This window comes from Labrus mixtus, chromosome 8 (assembly GCF_963584025.1).
Source record: "Labrus mixtus chromosome 8, fLabMix1.1, whole genome shotgun sequence".
Classification (NCBI taxonomy): Eukaryota; Metazoa; Chordata; class Actinopteri; order Labriformes; family Labridae; genus Labrus; species Labrus mixtus.
The window spans coordinates 5671884-5695060 of NC_083619.1; the positions used below are offsets into that span (position 1 = coordinate 5671884).

Genomic DNA, 23177 nt, shown 5'->3' on the forward strand with positions numbered 1-23177 from the left:
GTTTTTTTTGGGGTCAGGGTCCTGTTTAACGCTCTGTTGCATCAACTTTATAAGCGTTTGTCTTAATGTAGGATTTCAGGTCTTCAACAGTTCAGGGTCTCCTCAGTCTTGTTTCATTCTTCTTAATGGGTGACAAGTCAGGACTGCAGGAAGGCCAGTTTATCACCTGGACTCTTAAAGTATGGAGCCCTTCTGTTGTAATACACGCAGAATGTGGTTTGGCATTAATGGAGCCTTCCTAAATGTGTAGGTTACCCATGCCATGTGCACTAATGCACACCCGTACCATCACTGATGCTTGCTTTTAAATTGAGCGCGGGTAACAAGCTGGTGTCCATTATTTCCAAACAGAAAAGTAAATTTTGACTCGTCTGACCACAGGAAAGTTTTTCCACTTTGCCTCAGTCCATCTTCAGTGACCTGAATCACCCCCTAAAAGAGGCGGCGTTTCTGGATCTGGTTTAAATTCGGTTTCCTCTCTGCATGGTCGAGTTTCAGCTTCACTTGTGAATGCAGTGGTGAATTGTGTTCACCGACAATGGCTTTTGAAAGCGCTCCTTGAGCCCACGCAGTGATTTCCACTGCAGAATAATGCCCGTTTTTAATGATTTCCACCGCAGACTGGTGTCAGTGAATGCAGCACAGACTGGTGTCAGTGAAATGCAGCACAGACTGGTGTCAGTGAATGCAGCACAGACTGGTGTCAGTGAATGCAGCACAGGCTGGTGTCAGTGAATGCAGCACAGACTGGTGTCAGTGAAATGCAGCACAGGCTGGTGTCAGTGAATGCAGCACAGTTACAGACTGCACCTCTTCCTCTTGTTGTTGCAGTAGCTCAGATCTCTCTGACCTGATGATCTGAGGATGTTAGACGTGGTTAGACGTGAGCAGAAGCTGTGTTTGGGCCCTCTGCTCAGTGTGAGGCTGTCAGTCAAACGGGGGGGGGGGGGGGGATGATAATGAGGGGTGGAACCTGGATGAAGGTCAAATGATCTCTGTGAGTTAAGAGCAGCAGGTGAGAACAGTGCAGCAAGTATATAGCTGAGACGTTCAGACTGTCTGAGTGAAGGACTCTTTAATAACATTTTTATCTCCTTTATTCTCTATGAATTAGTAACACTTTTAAACATCTGTTTTAAGTTTTACACTGCATCATTTTAAAAACATAACTAATCCTGCTGTTATCCGTTTAAAGGGATAGTTCAGTATTTTTAAAGATGGGTTATATGAGGTACTCATTAATAGTAAGTTTATTACCCACAGGTGATGTTGGTCATAGCCTCATTATTGAGAAACTGTTTGGAGTCTAATCTTTTTTTTTTCAATTTGGATGTATTTGTTGTTTCCTTACAAGCCTGCAAACAGAACAGCTGATCAGTGCACAGCAGGAGGAGGAAGGTGTTACTGTATGTGTTGCATTTGAGAAACAGTCTAAAACAATGAGGCTTTCTGATGGCTCTGATGAAACAATCTAAATATAGATTTATATACTGTCGGGGTTGTATACTCTAACCCCGACATTGTTTCTTGGTTCAGATCTTATGGTGACAGACAGGGGCAAGTAAACTGCAACGGGCAACATGACTTACATTGGGCCAAACATGCAACACATTTTTAGAAACAATATTATTCAAATGCAAAAGTCCAAAAACAAATGCAACAACTGAGATGCTGCAAGTGAAAGAAACGTGATGCAAAAAGCAGCGACAACCGCAATCACATTAATTGTGCTGCAAATAACAGATATTTAGAAAACATCTGCAAATCGATAATAGGAACAGACTGTAAATACACATGTCGCAGTGATGTCACTCATTGGTTACTGTAGGGCCAGTTTGTAGTCAGCCAATAGTAACTTAAAGGCAGCATATCACCACATCACACTTACTTCAGTTAATAAATGAATTCTCCCCGGTGCTCGTTTAATTGGACAAAGACAGTATAATCATAGAGCTACATCTGAAGCTCCACTAAACTGCACGTAAACGTAATGAGTGTTTATTTGATACTGTAAGAATTTGATAAATAATGCGACTTCATTATTCATTTAATGTTTCTCATGCCTCCTGAGAATCTCCCTGTCCTCCCTAAAGACTTCAGGGGCAGGCTGTCCTGAAAGTTTTGAGACATTTTCAAGAGTGGATGTAGGAAAACATTTAAAAACACTTCAAAAGACAAACGAACACACACACACACACACACACACACACACATTTTATCATTGTGAGCTCTGAACACAGAAACAAAAGAAGATCTCGCTCTTTCTTTTTTGTTTAAGTCTCTGCAAAACTTTTCGCCCACAGGTCGTTTCGCTCTCTAGATTGTTCTGCAAGCGTGGAGGAGGGAAACCTTAAATTGGGGTTATTTACCCAGAGTTCCTGTGTCCTGGTGTCTTTAAGGTAACCTCTCCTGCAGGCGGAGCAAAGGGCAGATGAGTGGAGAAAAGAAAAGTACATATCAGTGAGTCCTGATGTCCCCCCGTGTCTCCTGCAGACAAAGACCGGCACCCCCCCTGGCCCCCTTCCCCCTACTGAGAGATCTGTCCACAGGCTCTAAATGCTTCCCAGTCAAACTTGGAATATGGATGAAGGGGACGGGGGCTTTTGTGGCGGAAATATAATTACAGCCTGTGAAAGCTGAAGGAGGTGGAGAATGGGGGATGACATCAGAGCGATTTCACACCCGGCCCCGGACGGCCAGGCCAAGCCGAGGCCTCGCCGCGCTCTGCTGATCAAAGCCTGCCAGAGACAGAAACACTTAACTATGCTAATCTGCAGGACAAATATATTTTAATCTTGTTAGAATACAAGTTAATGCCACCGCTCAGAGAGGCAACTTTCTGCTGGAAGATACTAAACTCTGTTTCTGTTCAACAAACACACTCGTAGAAACAACAGAGAGCAGGAAGTCCCGCCTCTTTCATCCTCTGCAGACACTGACCTGCTGTGATGCTCAACACCCTCTCATCCATCATCAACATTCACATCAGACAATCTGCAGGTGACTCTCAGAGACATATATTTTTGTGTTTAATGCTGCAGTCTTAAAGTCTGTTGAAGAACTAATGGGAGTTATGGTGCAGGTGGTTTGCCCCTCAAAGAATCGCTGCTCATCATGGTGGAGGTGTTGGTGTGTCCATGTGAACCCGGCGAGCTGTGCTGAGGAAGTCACTTGCCCCTGGTGGGGTCTCCCAAGGCCGTTCAGGAAGGTCCAGACTAGAAGCGGTTTAAACTAGTTCTCTCTGTTACCTCGCCCAGAACAGGACTCAGACCTGGGGAGAGCTGGTGGTCAGACTTTTCCCCCCTGGGGTTCTGCAGGACTCAGTAAGAAGAAGAAACATGGAGCCACCACCCTTTAGGATCACCACCCAGGGAGGTCAGGTGCTCTGCCAAGTCCAGCGGCAGTGAAATGTGTGGACCCAGGTGTGCCGATTCGTGCAGACTGACGCTCGCTCACACACACACACACACACACACACACACACCATATATTATACGGGACCTAACAGCCTCAAGTGGACACTCAGGGAACTGCAGTTTTTTTGCACTTCCACATTGTCTTCATTTTTCAGACCTCTTGGTCTAAACGACTTTCCTCTCTGCAGACTTTGGCACACACATAATCAGAGATCTGACCAATCAGCAGCCGGCTGCTGCTCTGTCTGCTCCAATCGGACGAGAGACTGACTCGTCACCTGCATGTCTGAATGGGGAAACACTGCAGATCTTTTTTTTTTTTTTAATTGCTTATATTTCTATTTTATTCCTGCAGCTCAGAGTGAAACATTCACTCAAAAAAGCAGACACTGTTCGATCAGTGACGCATTACTGTGAGTGTGTTCATCAGAAATAACCAGCAGCATGCACACAACACACAACACACACACTCAGGTACACAACACACCACAGTGGATTATCATTTCATATTTTCTTTATTAAAAAGACATCAGTGATTAAGCAGATAAGATTCAGTTAAGGCCTCTCAGTGTAACACAGCTTCTTCTTGATCATCACATATAAACTATAACTCCTCGTTAGTGTGTGCGCTGCCTCTGCAGTAATCTGAAACACACACACACACGCACACGCGCACACGCACGCGCACGCGCACACACACACACACACACACACACACACACACACACACACACACACACGCACACGCGTGAGGATGTTAACTCGTCTGCAGTCATACACAAACAATAAACACAAAGACTTTTTTTTGTGTTGTTTGATTTAAGACAGAAAACAAGATTCAATTTTCAGTTTAAGAAGTGTATCCTGTATCCTCATTGTAGTGTGTGTTTGTGTATATTTATAAAATAATGGACAACATGACAGCTTCCCGAAAGTGAACCCTAAAACTGCTGAGTATAAGCAGCATAAATCATAAGCTCCGCCTCCTCCTCCATGTTAACAGATGGGACATGGATCAAACTATAATATCAGAATGCAAGTAAGTTGAGTATTTTTCTAAAACTTCTGTCATTGCAGTGAGTTCTTTTAATGCTGAGAGAGTTAGGATTATGTCCAAGTGTAATTATTTTATTCAATACTATAAAAAGATGAGTAACATCATGATTGACAGCTCTATTGACAAATGAGGCCCCTGCAGCATTGCGTGCACCAGATTATTAATCTAGAGGAGGAACAGTGAGAGTCATTGAGCTTTCCATCAACTGAGTGTCTGCTTCATACCGACACAAAAATATTTTTTTACTGTTTGATGTTGATCGGTTAGTTAAATGAGTGATTTTGGTTAGAGGAGGGGGCAGGACGTAAAAACTACAGCACAGTCTACTTACTGCACAGACTTTGAATGTGAATTTGCAATAATTCAGCCCCAGTCACAGTAGTGTTTTGGCTTCACTTTTTGACAACAGGCAACGTCCATCTTTATATACAGTCAATGGTCTGAAGAGTGTGAGTGCTGCAGACACATGCACTCGTGTGTGAATTCACTTAATCATTTCTCATTTTTGACACTTTATAAACATAAAATCAGCAGCTGTGTGACCCCTGAGAAGTAGTCTGTGTGTATGAGGCTGTGATACAGTGTGTGTGTGTATGAATGTGTGTGTGCGTGCGCGTGTGAGATTCTACCTGACACTCCGTTACATAACTCGTCTTTCACGTCTTGACTCTCCTCACTGAACAGAGACATGATGTCGTCTTCCAGATCCTCCACGACGCTCTCACACTGAAACACACACACACACACACACACACACACACACACACACACACACACACACACACACACACACACACACACACACACACACACACACACACACACACACACACACACACACACACACACACACACACACACACACACACACACACACACACACACACACACACACACACACACACACACACACACACACACACACACACACACACACACACACACACACACACACTAAATATGTAATAAATAAAATGTGAGGATTTTATAGAAAATAAACGTGATTGAGATATTTTATGGAACAATAAAAAATTGTGTGTTAAGTAAAGACGTGTTTAAACATTTCTCACTCCTTTCTTAGATTCGCTCACTTTTATTTCATAATAATAATAATAAAGAAAATATTTTATACTGACCTCATCACATAAATATCAATAAATAGTCCTGAAAACGGTGAATTTTAGATTTAGATACGATACTAGTCAAAATCAAACAACATAAATACACGTTAGATACCATGGATACCAAAATAGGCCCCTCATTTTGGGTAATTTCTTGTTTTGAAATTACCAAAAACTGCAGGCAAACTACTGCACACTGTCAAAATTGCACAAATACACTGGCATTGTTTCTGTAGACATTTTATTTGCGCAATTTAGACAGTGTGACCTCCTCTGCTCTCTGTCTGTAAGAGAAGTAAACAAAACGTTTGCATCTTCATGAAACGCTGAAAGGAATGTTTGCCGACATGCTCGTTGCTAACCATTACCCTGAAGTGCCCCACTGCTATCTTTTTTTAACTGCAGACTTATTTGAATCAAAAACACATGAGGGAACAGATTATTATTTCTACTGAATATATCTATGATTTGATTTTTTAAATTAAATTAAGACTTGTGTAAATCAGTGTACTTCTTGTGATGAAAGATAAAACAGAAAACTCAAAGTACTTGGTTTTTTTCGATTCTCTGATTTTTTTCGATTTTCAAAATCCAAAAACTATATTATTTAAAGAAGAATAGAAACAAACGGATAAATACTTCTTTTAGAAGAGTGTGAACAAACAAGCTTTAAACTAATTCCCAATTTCTAATAATGTAACTCGTTTATTGTAATGTATTATTCATTAGTTTTAGACATTTTGTCTGATTGAAACATTTATGTACCATGAAGACTTTTCCATAATAATCCTGTTGACACAAATGAAAGCCTGTGATTGGACAGAGTTAGAAATGTGAGATCTGTCTTCACTTTGAATTGATTTGCTTTAATGTTTAAATTTACAGATTTAAAGACTTAATATTACTTTGAATAAATGAACAAAACAGACATCAGTCCACGGATCATTCTTCTATCAAACAAGTCAAACACTCTTTATATTACAGTTTATGAAGGTTCAAAGATATTTACACTCAGCCTTAATCAAAGCTGCACAGCTACACAGCTCCTGCATCGCACATTGAGTATTTATATATATCTTTTTTAAGTGTATACTCCCCTTTTCGATTTTTATTATTATTAATTAATGTACAGTAGGAGTAGTACTCTGTTTAAAGCACTTTACTTCTACTTCCTGTTTCTATGTTCATTATTTTTGCACCAAAACACCACTCAAACTTAATATGCGTCAACGTACTTGACAAAAAAACCCTACTGATTCTTAATAATATTAAATAAATAACTTATATTCTAAACGTTGCACTCACTGCAAACTTCAGCGCTCCAGACGCCTCGGGGCCGTCGAACTGAAAGTTTTTAAAGTCCGGGAAGTCTGCGTCGGCCCCTCCCCCACTGCGTGGAGCAAACCTCCTGTAGTCTCTGATCTGTGTGTCCGGGTCCACGTGCAGGGCGTAGTCACTCATGCCGTCACACACACCTTCCAGGAGCTCGGCCAGGTGAGTCTGTGAGCGAGCCAGAGGCACCTGAACGCACCGCAGAGAGAGAGGGAGGGAGACAGAGAGAGAGAGAGAGAGAGAGAGAGAGAGAGAGAGAGAGAGAGACAGATAGAGATAGGGGTGAGACATCAGGCTTTAAAAAATAATATTAAACATATCTTGAACATGTGTGACTGTGTTGCTATGGAAACCAATCAGCAGCCCTGAAAGAGGGGATGTGGTGGTGTGAGGGGGGATCAGCAGGGTGACCTCCTGTTTCCGCTGTTTTCTTCTTCTTCACAAACAAACTCTGACTTTTAACCTGCAGCAGGATCATCCCACACAACCTCTGCGCTCCTCCCCCCTCTTCCCCCTTCTCCTGCTTTTCTTCTCCCTCCTATCATCCTGCTCCTCTTCCTTCTCCTGCCCCCTCCATCCTTTCTCCTCCCTTCCTTGCTGTTTCTCCTCACAGTCTCTTCTTCTCTTTTCCATCTTCTTTTCTTTTCTCTTACTCCTCTCCCAAGCCCCCCTTTCCTTTCTCCTCCTCCTCTCCTTTTTTCTTCCTTCTTGTTTCTCCCTGCTCTCAATCTCCTCCTCCACCTATTTCCTGCCCTCTCTTCCACTTGTTTCTTTCCTCTCCCTCTCTTCTTCCATATTCCTCTCCCTTGTTTATTTCTCCTCCCACCCTACTCTATCACTGTCTCTGTCTCCTCTACCCTTCCGACTCATTTTCTCCCTCTTCCTCCACAGCTAACTTTTTTCTTCCACTTCTCCCCAAATCATTTGTCCTCTTCCACCTCCTCCTTCTCTACCTCCTCTTCTCTCCTCCCCTACCTGCTGCCTATACAACCTGCATTGCTCCTACTCTTCTTCATCCTTCCTACACTCCCCTTTCTTCTTTCCTCTCCTCCCCCTCCATTTCTGCCAATCCCTCTTTTCTGTCTTCCCTCCCTCTTCTCCTCTTCTGTCGCAACATTCTCTGTCCGTCTCCCTCATTTCTCCCCCCTCTCCTCCTTCCTCTTTTCTCTCTTATTGCTCCTATTTCTCTCTTCTTCTCACTCTCTCCCTCTTTTCCTCGTCCTCCTCCTCTCCCTTAGAGAACAAACAGCCATCCTCTCGTCTAGACGGGTCAGCACAGGTGCAGAGTGCAGCACCCCCCAGCCCCGGAAGAGATCAGTGACAGGGGTGACACCCGGCGGTGAGGGGGTGAGGAGGGGGTGAAGAGGGCACAAAGGAGTAGGGGTGGTGGTTGTTGGGGGGTTCCAACACCTCTGAGTGGGAGTCAAAGAAGGGGGGAGTAGTTTCCTGAGTAGGGAGGAAGCCAAGTGCAGCTCCTCATTCAGCCTCCCCCCCCTCTTCTGATGAAAGGTGAAATCTGCTCTTCTTCTCTACCCAAAATGTCGCAGGATGGGGGCAGGGAGGAAGGAAGTCGGTCGACCTGTGGACAGGAAGTGTTACAGCACAGGGTCAACGGTCGGAGGGCGGTCTCTGTCGGCCGAAGGTCAAACAGGCCAATGACGATGAGCTTCACCTGTCAATCAAACTCCTGTCCTGATGACTTTGACACCAGCAGACGCTCAGACTCTTCAGAGCACGTCTGTGAGGCTGTTTTCACTCTCCATGAGGGTCCACACAATGCGACGTCATACTAGTAAAAATCTAACTATTTGTTTTGATACCAAGACAAAAATAAACAACAATAGAAGCCCTACACACCCAAATGTTGGGTTACTTGTTTAAATCGCCAACGTGTCTCCTCTTCTGCTCTAAGATGCATACATTTATAAGTATGAATGAAGATTTAAATTTTTGACAATCTGACAACTACTACTGATGTTATTCCACTTTATAAATCAATCATTTGTTGTAATGTCTCCTGCGTCATGATGCTCAATTCAATCAATCAATGTTTTTATATTACAACAAAGCAAACAAAACAACCAGTTTTCTGTCTTTACTTCAAATTAAGTTTCATCATTTCTGCAAAACAACAAACTCAGTGTTATTGATTTATAATTCTGTCCTTTAGGCCTGAATGAGAAATAGGCAATGTGCGATAACATTGTTCAATACTGCGATGGGGAAATAAATTGTGATTAAAAACAGATAAAAACAGCATATTAGCTATAACTCACAGATTCTCTGTCTGTTTGCTGTTCTTCATGTTTTTACAGAGCAACACATCCCTCCGGAGTCCAAAATGAATAAAAACTGTTTGTTTTTCCGTTAAATTGGCCAAAATATATTTTTTGAGCATACCTGATGGATAACCTGAGCTTCATCCGACTGCATCACAACAAAGTGAGATCACTGTTATCATACTCAGACCTCCAACCTAAAGGTTAAATAAACGTATCCTGGAGAAAACAAAAAGCAGCGCTTGATTACATTAAATTTAATTTTTTTTTTATTTATTGCATTAAATTCAGACTTTTTTACGATGTTGTGAAAGCTCATATCGCGATCACGATGCTCAGCGGCCTGCAGACAGAATCATCTCTGATCTCTGCTGACATTTAAACTTAAACTGAGTCTTCAGTCTAATCCAAACCACATTAAAAAGCCCCCCCCCCCCCCCCCCCCCTTTTGGTTTGGTCCGGCTCGGCTCTGGTCTGAGTCATTATCATGCCAGGATACAGAATGGTGCTAAAGCCCTGCCAGTCTCAGCGCTGTGAAAGGAGCTGTCAGTCACAGCGCTGTTTGAAGAATGGAGCAGGGGGGGTGTGTGTGGTGGAGGGTGGGGGCAGAGAAAAGGCTTCTCAGGATGCGCTCCTCCTTTCAGCTCCCATTGGACAGGCGGCCATTATTAAACTGCTGTGGACAGAGACCTCAGTCTATTGTCCTGCTGCCGCGGGCCAATGATCAGCCTGACATAAATATTTATAATAATGATAATAATGATGATTATGTCATCAGTATAGAGACCAGGAAACAGCTCTATTGTTACTTTAAGACAAGGCCAGGCACAATGATTAGGTAACCCTGATATCTAAACACTCAGGACGCTGTGCATGATGGAAATAAAAAACAGAATATGAAGAAACCCCTATTAGCTATAGAGTCGTGTTGAAGCGTGAGCTTCTAGAGCTGCCTGTTCATCATTCAACAAGAGAAGCTAGTGTAGCTTTTTGTTAACACAATCCTACTTTACCACTATCACTTCATCCAGTGTATCCTTAGCTGTAACTGGGTTCATGTTTAAAGCAGGAGATATGATAACAAGGCGGCTACATGCAGCTTTTTTTTTTATATTTTCAAAGATTTATTTTTGTGCTTTTTGTGCTGCCAATGGAGGGATAGGACAGTGGATAGAGTTGGAAATCAGGGAGAGAGAGAGAGAGGAATTACATGCGAGAAAGGAGCCACAGGCTGGATTTGAACCTGGGCCGCCCGCTTGGAAGACTACAGCCTCCATTCATGGGGCGCGCACACTCACCAGCGCAGCTTTTTTTTTTGCCCTTTTTTCTCAACTATCTATTTGTATTCCTATTTGAAATGTTTTTTTTTTACATTGTGCATACAGGAATGTTTCGATTTGATTGTATTTTATGCGTATCCTGTCTTGTGTCATGCTTGTTTATTGTACGTTGCACATAGTTGTGTGTTTGTGTTTGCACTTTTGCCCAATCAAAATGTCCCTCTGGGGACAATAATGTCATCCCACATATTTATTTTTGGGGCGTTTTGCCTTTGTTTAGACAGACAGTACAGTGATACAGGAGGAAATCAGGAGAGAGCGGGGAATGGCATGGGGGAAAGGTGCTGCTAGTCGGACTTGAACCCAAGCTGCTAGCTTAAAGGACTATAGCCTCCGTACATGGGGCACGAGCTAACGGCCATTAGCGCACACCTATAAAGTATATTGAATCTAATCCAATTTTAAGAATTCAGCAGCTCACATGAGTCCGGCTCCAAGCTCTATCAGAACTGCTGACCCGGGTTGAGCCGGCCCGCAGCCTCAGATCCTCAGGTTCCGGCCTCGTGGTCATTCTGAAGTTGAGACTTTAGGGCCCCTCGACTTTGGAACGACTTGCCTGAGGAGAAGCGGCTCGCAGATTCAGTTACTCCCCCTTATGAAAAGCCACTTACATGGACCTGCTTGTTGTGTTTTAGATTCTTATTAGTCTTTACATTTTATTTCCAGAATATCCTCAACTTATTGATTTATTTTTGTCCCTTTTATTATTTATTTATTAAAGCTTTTATCTCCTTTTATTGTGATTTTTTCCTTTGCTTAGTGTTGCTTCATTTTACAGCCTTTATCTTGAACTGTTTTCATCTCTTTTTATGGCTTTGACCTTTTTATTGCTGTAATTTGTTTTCTTACATTTTATTGTTTCTCTTTGAATTGACTCTCCTCACATCTCTGCTCAGCCTGCTCTCATCGCGTTCTTGTGATGGTCGAGTTAATTCTGATGTTTGTGTTTGAGTATATTTTGTCGTTGGGGTTCTCACGCTTTGGTCGAATGTTGTTTTTGCTCGTATGTCAAAGCTCATAAACCATGTTTTTTAAATGTGCTATAAATAAATAAAGTTATTATTATTATTATTATTATTATTATTATTATTATTAATATGACTGAATTAAAAAACTATGACAGGCTATGAAAGGATATTCTATATTCTATATGAAGAATATGCAAATTCAGAGAACTCAAGGTTCAATATATCAAGACTGTATTTTAGTTATTTCATTATTTATTGATCGTAAGACATTTTTTATTTCTGTAATTCATTAAGTATAAAAAACTTCACATCTCATTTCATTATATATCATATGTAGGATATTTAATTTAAGTCCTCATGTGTGAGGAATAAAAAGAAAAGGTTTGTTTGTACATTCAATATACATAATAACACATTATTATATTTCTTGGTTGTTTTTGTCTTAGCCCAACCATATATTTTCATTAGGATACAAACAATAGACTATGTTTGGGTGGGGGTATCTCATATTTTAGCGGCTCGTCTTATTAGTCAAATGCAGGCCTGCTAAGTGAGAGAGCATTTCTTATTAATTTAACATTTATTTTATTAAGTTATCACAATAAATTCAGACTTTTGCCACGTGTTCATTGCATTTCTCATATTCCAAATAGGATGAAAATGCAATTAACAGCGCAGCCTTAATTTTCATTTTTATTTGAACTCTGTTAAAAATGTGTTTTCTTTTAAATGTGTCTGACTTGTAAATATAAATGGTTTTTTTTTTATAACGGTCACATATTCTCCTCCTCTTCAACCAGTTTAAATAAGTCTCAGAGCTCCTCAAAACATGTGTGTGAAGTTTCTTGTTCTAAATCCATTCTGATCCTGTATTTGATCATGTCTATAAAACCCTCTATTTCAGCAGTTTAGGGTCTCCTTTGTCTTAATTTAAGCTTCATAATGCTCAAAATGTTTTCAGTGGGTGACAAGTCAGGACTACAGGAAGGCCAGTTCATCACCTGGACTCTTTTATTACGGAGCCATGCTGTGGTAATACGTGCAGAATATGGTTTGTCGTTGTACTGATGAAATATAAAAAGCCATTTGTGGCTAGATGTGCAGGTTACCCATTAGCACATCATGGGTTTATAATATCCCCCAGAACAATGACAATTCTCAGTTTTAACTTTTTGTTGACTTTTTTAAAATTAAATTTAGGGTTTCAATTTTTTACAGATGATCACATTCTGTTTTTATTTACACTTTACGCAACGTCCCAACTTTTGAGGAAACGGGGTCGTAAACTGTATGGGACATCCAGCAAGAAGGCGATTCAAAGAGCTCACACAAGATATCAAAGTCATCATGACAAAGGGACAAAAAAAAAAACACGGTATAAGAGAGCATACCAAAGGTTTTTAAAAACAAGACAATAAAAAAACTTGAAGGGGACATATTATTAAAAATCCACTTGTACAGTGTTTTTGAACATATATTTGGGTAACCTGAGTGTCTACCGACTCACAAAATGTGAAATAAACACATCCAGTCCTTTGTTTGTGGTCTGCATAAGTCTTACAACACAGAGAAAAATGCTCCATTTCAAATTTGCTCTCCTTGTGATGTCACAGCGGGATTCTGGTTAAAAAAAACAAAAAAAAAACAAAAAAAAAACCTCCCCTCCCCTGATATCTCCACCTATGGACTCCACCCCCAGACTAGTACAAAACTTTTTTTCTCGCTACAGAGGAGTGATGTCTACGGGGAAAACTCAGGGGGGGCTCATTACATTTAAAGAGACACACACACCAAAACGGAGCGTTCTGAGAGAGCTGGTTTATACAGGGTCACAAACCTCCTCTGGTGCTTGATTCATGTTATATTTTGACCAAAGCACAGCACAGATGTTTCATTTAGACCACAGAGGACTGTTTGAAAAGGTGGAGGAGGGGGATAATATGTCCTCTTTCAAAAGATTATAAAATAAAACAGTAAAAGTAGCTAAAACAGACCATGACATATAAGAGTGAAAGTAAATGTGTGCTATAATTAAACTTGTTATAAGGGTACATTTATGAATAATTAAAGCTACAGTGATGAGTTTTTATCTGGCAACGAAACAGACTGATGTTACTCCTGATGCCTTGATGTGAGCTACAAAAGCAGACCAGACCGTCAGAAAGCATTTTGATTGTTTCTGTAGTTATTTGATCTGCCTGTCACTACTGTCATGAGGTGTCAGACGAGGAGATTCACAGCACGCTGCAGATACAGACTTGTTGTTTTATTGTGAGCTGCTCGCTAGGAATTTAAAATAAAGAAGGATTAGATCATCTTTTGTCAGAAAACACTCCTTACACATATCTGAGACCTTCCCGTTTGGTCCACAGGGGGCGCCAAAATCATTACAATCCAAAAGTTCCTCACAAGCTTTAATAAAAAGAGTCTTTTTTTGAAGAAGTCAAAGATTTAGTGGATCTGCCGTTTTCTGGATGTTTGTTCCAGATCATAAAAACTGAACACTGTTTCACCGTGTTTGGTTCTGGGTTAGGGTTAGGGTTAGCTCACCTGTCCCAGACGACCTGAGTGAACCATTTTAACCATTTAACACCTGGATCTGGTCTGATTATTAAAACATCTCTCCATGAAGATACGAGGAAAACAGACGGTCTTTATGATGAACAGAAACAAACACTCACTTCATGATCCGTATCTTGATCTGGCACATGGTCTTAGAATTTCACGTTTTAAGGTTAATTTACTAATTAAGTAACTATTTATTTCCTCTTTCCAGACCTCCTGAGTGAAAAAAACTAGACGCTTGTCTGAAAGTGCTGTAACTACGAACATCAGTCCCTCGGTTTGATCAGTTAGTTGATGGTGCTGCAGATTTTCTGAGAAGTACTCTTGATCCGATTGTCCCCCTAACACAGAAGAATATTAAACTAGCTCTGGCGTCTCAGCTCCGCTCCGGTACGGCTCTGAGCTATCTCGTCCATCAACAGCTACAGGCTGCGTTCTCCGAGCGCAGCACTGCCAAAAGAGTCCCTGGAGCTAGAGACCCCAGACCAAAGGTTCTTGCGGCTTGGTTTAGGATCAGAAGAAATGGGACTAACAAAACTGAAGGGGGAATTCACTAAGAATGGACGGCAACCGCTGATAGCTCATGAATTGGGCATCAATTGCAGCTGCTATCTTCTTCTTCTCAATAAATGAACGCCAGTAAACTTCTAAATATATGAGAAGAAAGTTGATAGAGAAGTAAGTAAAATATGTACCATAAAGTCGGAAATTTATTTCATTCATTACAACTAAGTCATTACAACTAACGAGGATGAAGTCATTTTAGTCTATAGTTAAAACAGAGGAGCAGCCACCACCTGTATGAAAACGAGGAACGTGGAGCTACTTGTGAAGTTATACTTTGGTAAAGGTTTCACAAATGAGAAAATAGGCCTGCTTTATCTTTTGGCACATCGGCGTCACAATGTGATAAGTATCAGGACTCTGAAAAGATACTGCAAGAAACTGAAGCTTTCCCAGAGAAAGAAGCACACTGACTGGGAGGAAATAGTCTCTTTTGTGGCAGAGGAGACGGCTTTGAGGGATCCCCTTTCATCACTTTCACACAAGTGGATGGCCGATCTTCTGATACAACTTGTCAGAATAATCATTTTAATCGTGAAATTAACAACTTTATTATCGTACATTTTAGAATTGTTCTTCCTTTAACGTGACCCGTTTAAAAAAGGTCTCTGTTAAGGAACAACACACACACTAAAAGCAGCTACACAACATTACATAAACAACAGCATTAAACACCTCTGTAAAATTCACAATATGATATTAAAAGATTAAAAAGCTAATGCACTACACTTTAGAAACAACACAATACATAACCACAGTACAGGAGCATCAAGTTCCTCCATAATGACATCAACAATACAATATTAATCCATTAAAAGGCTAAATACGCTACACTACAAACCACTGTACAACATCAGATATCTCCATAGCAACGCATCAACAATGCCAGGACTGTTTCCAGTTTATTATGCAGCAGAGTCTTTACAAATGTGATACAACTTTTCAGCATTTATAACAAAGCTTTCTCCTCTGTATCATTCCAGATTAAAAATGAGAAAGAAAAAAAATCACTCCTCTTCCTGCAGAACGACCCAGACATGTGAAGTGTGTGTGTATTACTGTATGTGCCTCTGGCAGCCCTGGACTGAATCAACATCTGAGTCTGAGACTAATAATTACAGTAATGTCAAAGTATTATTTACAGAATTTATTTACCTACAGATTTTTTATTTTAAGTCATTACAGAGGTGGAATTGTTGCCCTGATCACTTGAACGTTTGTGCATGACATCACTTCAATGACTGTGTAGCAGTTACCAGCGACTCTCAACAGACAGTCACATTTTCATTTTAAATGTATGTTGTTGTAAGCGTGTTGTTTGTGAATTACACTGTTTTTACAACAAGGCTCATTTTGCATGGAAAGGGAGAATTTTAGTCCATTGAATGTTTGATCGAGACTTAAAATATGTGCAAACAGCACCTTGCACAGGGACACTTTTTGCTCTGTGGTGTAGTCTAGAGAGCAGTTAACCCTTTTAGTGTCTTTTTTTTACTATAGAAGGCACAACGCTGCACAATCCTTTTGTGAATCAGGCCCTGAGTGTTTGCAGCTTCCTGCAGTTTGGTTCACTCACACCTGTGCACTCCCCACCTGTGTAAACCATAGACTGCAAATATTAATGGACGAAGCCTGAGTGACGTCACCCATCTGTTCCTGCAGGGGGCTCCGGAGGCTCATCGGCAGCAGCCACCATTTTGGAAATGCTGTCTCAGCCTAACTTTCAGTCAACCTAACGACAGGCTGAGAGCTGGAGCTGAGGCTGGTTTTAAGCCTCTTGTCGCACTGTTACATCACGCCCACCTGCCAATCATGTCAGCTATGCCCCTAACTATGGATAATACGTACTGCATCGTTAATAAAATGAAAACTGAGTCATTTAAAAAAAATTCAACCCCCGTACAGTGTGTGCCCATGAGGACAATAACTAATCAGACCTATTTGGTTTCTTGTACCAGGCTGTAAATATGGTAATTTACTGTATTTTTTGAGTGTGGTGTGTATGTGACTTCCGGTGTTCCTGCAGCCAGCCTCAAGTGGACACTCAACAAACTGCAGGATTTGGCAATTACACATTGGCTTAATTTTTCAAGACAGGAGGTTGCCGCTTGGTATAAACCAAGAGTGAACCACAGGGACTGAAGAGCACCGGGTGGATGGATACACTGCAGTTTGTCAGGAAATAGTCCCAGTGTGTACATGCCCCTTAGAGCAGACAGACTACACCAACATGACCTGTGAGAGCTTAGAGTGCTGCTGGATGTTTGAACTCTGCAGGATGTACAGAGCTTCACACTGTCACCACGGTAACAAGGACATGATCCCTCATTGACTTCCCACTGACAAGACCATTATTAAAGAAACTAGGAGAGGCTGGAGGGCGAACAGTTCAGATGTTTTAAGTATTTTCATGTTGCGTGCGATCTTTCCCCAAGTGTCTCTGCTGTAAAATGTCTGATAAAGATCCATTCTAAAAATCTGATGCTAAGCTAGGCTAACCACATCCTGTGTTATCTCCCTGTCAGAGAGAAGAGTGTCAGACTTTTCTCCTCTGTGTATGAAACCTGATGTGAGCGTCTCATCCTGCTCCGTGATATCATGTGTCAGTGTGTCAGCCCGCCTTTGTGCATCTTCTCATTCTCAATGCATGACTTCCCTCCGTCACTATGAGACCAGCGCCGCGCTCCATCTAAGTTCAATGTCTTTGGAGGCCTGAGATGTGTCATTGTTTCTGCAAGCAGGTTTAACTTTTGTTTCCATGATCCCAGGAAGTCCTACTGTGAGGGGGCCAAAGAGCAGAGACTTAAAACCTGCAAATCCTCCTCCCTGATGGCTCCTAAGCTGTGACAGCCCTCCCTCTGCGATTCAGAGCGGGTCAAACGCTGCTGAAAGGACGGAGCGGGAGGGCAGGGATCAAGGTTTCTTCTTCTGCGGCTCAGGAACATTTGATGGAGAAACAAAGCAACAGGTGGAGGAGGGTGTCAGCTCAGGGCAGGGAAGGGGAGGAGGGTATCAGGAGAAACTGATCCCCCCCACCACCACCCCAAAAAAAGTGACCCCAGTGTTAAAAAAGTATGTTGTTGGATTAATTAAACCGGAGAGAAGATATTTAAAAGTTAATGTGAGCTCAGAAGAGGAGGAGGGTACGATGGAGTGCTGAGACTGATAATTAACCTCTGTTGTTTTTCACTCTGTAATGCTCATTCATGCATTTTTTATAAAACCACTTCACAGCTTAGGACATGAATGAGGATGTGTGAGGAGATGTTTAAGAGGTTAAGGTTGTCAATATTTTAAACATTTCAATACAATGTTTAAAAATGATAAAAATTTCTGTCGTTATAATGATTAATAGTATCAAACATTTCAATCGTCAGTCGTCAATATTTTTAACTGAAAGCTGCAACGAGAGAACGTGGAGAGAGCAGTGGTCGTAGAAAAAGGCCTTCTGTCATTTAAAGTCCTTTTGTCCAAAGAAGCAAAAGTTACGTCTCTTACAATGCAATGGACAGAAGATGAGGTGACATCGTCAGAATTGCACTAAAAGGTTGGCAACATTTCAGTACTGAAGCATTTCCAATGTTTTTTGTGCAATTCAATGTGACAAAGCAATTTTTGGTGATATTGGACAAGAAATTACCCAAATACTGTGTGCCTGATTTCTATTTTTGTTCGATTTCACTATCGTTTGATTAATACTAGAATTGGATCGAAGTTTAAAATTCTGGTTTTGGTGCAACCCTTTCAGTGGTCAGTGTGAGCTCAGAACATAGGAGGGGGAAACTATCTTTGGGGGGGGCAAAGTGTCCCCAAATTGTACCACCTTCGGAGAGTGGAGAAACAGGATCTGCAGAGCCAGTGGGGAGTGGAGAACAGTGCTGCATGTGTGCATGTCTAAAGTCGTTTTTACATACTCCTGGAAATATCTAGATAATTTCAACTGCTCTGCTCTGCTCTAACTGGACTGCTCCGGATATTCTCCCGACCTAGCTGTTCACATAATATGCACCTCGCAGAGAGAGCGACTATCCCTGTCAGACGGGAAGGGGGGTAGGGGGCCTCATGAGGTAAAACCAAGACGTAAAAAAGACCATAGGTAAAAAAAAAAAAAAAAAAAAAAAAAAAGATGCTGAAGTAGCTGATGAAGAAACTGAGTAAATGGTAAATGGATTTGAGCTTATATAGCGCTTTTCTAGTCTTCTGACTACCCCAAGGGCTTTCACATCGCAGGTCACACCTACACATTCACACACTGATGGTAGAGGCTGCTATTTAGTGAGACTATCAGACGCAACCAATCCCATTCATACACCACCAACAAAGCAGCAGGAGCAATTCAGTCTTAAGTGTCTTGCCCAATGACACATCGGACATGTTGCAGCAGGAGCTGGGGATCGAACCCCCAACCTTCGGGTTGAGACGACCACCTCTACTAACTGATCCACAGCTGCCCCTAGAGTCCACTACACAACGCTATAATGAGAATATTTGCCTTTACATCAATGCTACATGTAGTTTGGCGGAATCACACTTTCAACAAAAGAGCGGAGAACCACATACTGACGTTGTGCAGCTGTTTAATTACAGGCACAGAGATCGTAGCGGTCGCATGATTACACTTTAGTCACAGTATAGAAACGTCACTCCCCCCTCCTATTGGCTCAAGGTGAATTCTCCAGAGAATATCCTGCGGCGTTCTCACAACAGCTCACTTGGACTTGCTGCGTAAAACATACTAGGGCTCTGGCAGGAGAAACTCTGGGTGAAGTCCGAGCCAAAAATGTGGCTGTTAGCGTTCACACACACAACTCTTCCTGGAAATATCAGGACTTTTTCAGGAGTTTTCTGCAAGTGTCAAAGCTTCCGCAACACTGAAACGCAATGTGAATTCACAGACATGGGACATCAATACTCTGCTGTTGCGGAATCACTATGAATGTACAAAGATGTAAAAACCTTAAGACCCTTATATTTAATTGAAAATAACACAAAGACAACATGTCAAGTGTTGAAACTGAGAAATGTCATTGTTTTTGGAAAATTGTACAACTAGTTGGAATCTGATGCCAACAACATGTTTCAAAGTTGGGACAGTGACAAGTAAAAAAAAAAAAGTTATAACACTTTTGGGTATAAAAAGAGCATCCCAGAGAGGCTGAGTCAGTGTTGATCCCCTCCCCATCAGACTTTTATTGTTGACAGACTTTATTGTTGAAATATGTTTGCTATATGTCAACATATATGGGCGTGTTTCAGCAAATATTTTATTCAGCCAGCCTGAGCTCCACCTCTTTGTGTGCTTCTTGATAAGCCGGAAGTAAGATATAAAAAAGCATTTCCAATATGGCCACCACCTTGTCGGACTTCATAACGCCTCTTCAGAAACCGATGGGTGACATCACTGAGACTACGTCCATTTTTTATACAGTGAAACCAAAATGGCATCATTTATGAGCCACACAAAAAAAACAGCAGGTTCCAGATTAATTATGGTGTGACAATAACAACAGTGTGATGCTGTATCAAAGTCTTTTTCATTACTGCAGCTCAACTTTTTTACGTTTGCCAATGACACGGCCGTGATGGGACTATCCAGGTAAAATGATTAAAGGTATACAGAGTAATCTTCATTTATGTCCTTGTAGGCTCCAGTAGTGGGTTATTTGAAATAAACAACTAATGGGCGTTTATGTAAGAAGCTTGCTGATTGGGTGATGCAGCCTCAGTTCTCGATGAGATAATAACTGGAATAAGTAGAGAAGCTGCAGCAGGCAGGTAAAGGTGAGTGTTGTTACCTTCTTGTCCTTCATGGTCCCATCAGGGTTGATCCTAAAGCCGCCCACGTTTATGATCTTCTTCGGGTCCACCTGACTGATGGAGTAGTTCAGTTCATCCACTACCGCTTTGCATGCTGGGAGAAAAATGGGAAACACTTTAGGTAATGTCAGCAGGTACAGTACAGGTATTTTAAAGAGCTCATGATGAACAGCAGAGAAGTGTTGATAAAATAAATCACACTGAAACCAGTTTGATGATCATCAGTCTGACTCTCTAGTCATCATCTTCAGCATAATAAGTCAACTTTAAGACTCACCTGAGCAGTAGAGCACCTGGTCCCTCTTCCCCTGACAGCTGCTGATGAAGACAGACAGCATCATCATCATCATCATCACCATCACCTGAATGACCCAGCACGCCATGTTGAGAACCTGAAAGAGAATATACACAGTTTACTGACAGGACAGACAACAGACTGTATAAAACATGGACGTAGTCTCAGTGACATCACACATTGGTTCCTGAAAAAGCATTATGAAGCTAAACGATGGCCGCCATGCTGGAAATGTCTCTGTCTCTACCCGACTTTCAGTGACCCTAAACAGGCAAAGAGGTGAAGCTAAAGCGGGCCTTAAGCCGTGTGATAAACAGTCAATTGAGTCACATGTCTAATGAGGCATAACTTTTACCCTTCATAAAATCAAAGCACAAGAGTTATAAAAACATTTACAACCGTGCAGTGTGGGCTGATAAAATAAATTGGCTATTCAGACCAAATTTGTTTTTGTACCAGGCTGTAAATGTGTTTATTTTTGCTTTAAAAATGGAAATTTCAATATGGGTGTTAGTGGTAAAGTGGTAAAGTGTATTTTGCATAATATGTGACCTTTAACAGAAGAGATAACTTTTTTAATCCTGGAGGAGAATTTTGGGACCAGGTTGCTTAAAGGAAGAATATGCAATTTTTCACACTTAAATGTAATATAAATCAAGTATATCCTCTGAAAATAACTCTGTGAGTCATGACTGTCTACAATGGGTGTAACACCCGAGTCCCACTGTCTGTGATGCTTTATGAGCATTCCTAGCCATAGTTTCACTTTGTTTACATCGCCGGGACGGCCGGCAGACTCCTCCCCTCGTGTATAAAAGTTGTTGAATTGAGGGACTAGAGAAAAGAAGAATAACATACTGTACTCACAGCTTAACTGTGTTTCTAGATCACGCTCATTTCAGGTAAATTTACATGCAGTGTGAAGATGTGAGCATAATAAAGATCGCTAGCATTAGCATGCTAACACAACAATGCAGCGCAAGTTGTTTTGGTTTCATGCTGGTGCTCAAGGGCGACATCTGCTGGATCAAAAAATCGCAATTCTTCCTTTAAACATTACAGAAGAGAAAAGGATTAACATAAAGTATAAGTGAAAAACAAAAAGACATAATGTTTATTACAAATATTAAGTGCATAATTGTTTAATAAGAAAACCTGCATAAAAGGATAAATAACTGAATAATATTCTGATGAATGCTTCTTTGTCTCAGACTCTGCTGACTGACACGTTTAAGATCCAAATCTGCTCAAAATCAACACTGACTTTTTGTCCACAGCATAGACTGTAAACAATATGTTATATTCAGTCTATAGTCCACAGCCTGTGCAAACCTGATGAGTGAGTAAACTACTACAACTCCCAGGGTGCATTTCACCACCACAAAAAAATCCAATCACAAAGCAGGAGGAAGCTGAAGCCCACAGAGCTTAATAACATGTCAGATTCTGATTCTGTTTATAAATCTGTTATTAGACTGAGTGAGTAAAATCAGATTTCAGTGTTTACTGAGAGAGACCTTCACCAGTCCTGATAGAGTTTTAATTTAACACACAGCTACTCACCTGTGTGTTTGTGTGAGGTGTTGAACACCTAGGACTATAATAGACTACTATAAAGTTAGACTCTGCAAAATAACTGTGTAACAACAAGCTGTTAAGTGTTTTTTATATCACAATGCCTATTTGATATGTCACAGAGAACATTCTGACACGCGTACAGGTGGATGAACCCTAAAGGTGCAGGTGTTACGGTCTTACGTTTGATTGACAGGTAAGGAAACAGCTGACAGCTAACAGCGCTGAGCCGAACTGTACTCTGATTTAAAACAAACACAGTTACATGAATGATCACGATGGTATCGCGATAACTGTTCCCAAAGAGCGAAGGTAGCTACAATTAGTACATTTCTAGGCGGGGTTTGGTGGTGAGTCTGACCCGGCTCGCTGATAGGTGTTCTTACCGGCAGAGGAGCAGTCTGAGCAAGAGGAGAATACCTGATCCGGACTTTGTGAGACTACAGAGACCTCAGAGAAGAGCTGTCATCAAACACCGGACAGTGTGCAACATGCTGTTTCCCAAACTTCCTCATTTGTCATTAAAACTCACTCACTGCTGCTGTGCTTCCGGTCCGTACCTTCAGAGTAACACCGGAGTAACTGTGCGCAATGGTTGATGGGTTTATAGATCACAGATAACATTTGTGCATGAAGACAAGGTCAGCTATAATAGTTTGTTCATAAGTATTCTTCATTCAACACCTCATCATAATCTGCCCTCAGGACAAGTTCTACTTTCATTTTGAAATACAAATCACCACTGCTTGTTCTTCCGGCTTTGTGACGTAATGACATAAAGCAGGTAGCCGGGTACCTTTACGTGCACGCCTGTGGTGGAGCCACGTTCAGTCTGGTCATCCAATCAC

The 23177-nt window shown here is 41.3% G+C and overlaps 1 protein-coding gene across 1 annotated transcript; it reads right to left on the reverse strand.

Moving 5' to 3' along the window:
• Positions 1 to 3912: 3912 nt before the first annotated feature.
• Positions 3913 to 22872, reverse strand: cnpy1 (canopy FGF signaling regulator 1). Its single transcript, XM_061043944.1, has 6 exons — positions 22716 to 22872; positions 20737 to 20851; positions 20438 to 20553; positions 6900 to 7115; positions 5103 to 5199; positions 3913 to 4061 (listed from the first exon to the last, which is right to left on the reverse strand). Exons 2-6 carry the CDS (start codon positions 20840 to 20842, stop codon positions 4021 to 4023), a joined length of 576 nt encoding a protein of 191 aa, XP_060899927.1. The 5' UTR covers positions 20843 to 20851; positions 22716 to 22872; the 3' UTR covers positions 3913 to 4020.
• Between the last annotated feature and the right edge of the window lie 305 nt (positions 22873 to 23177).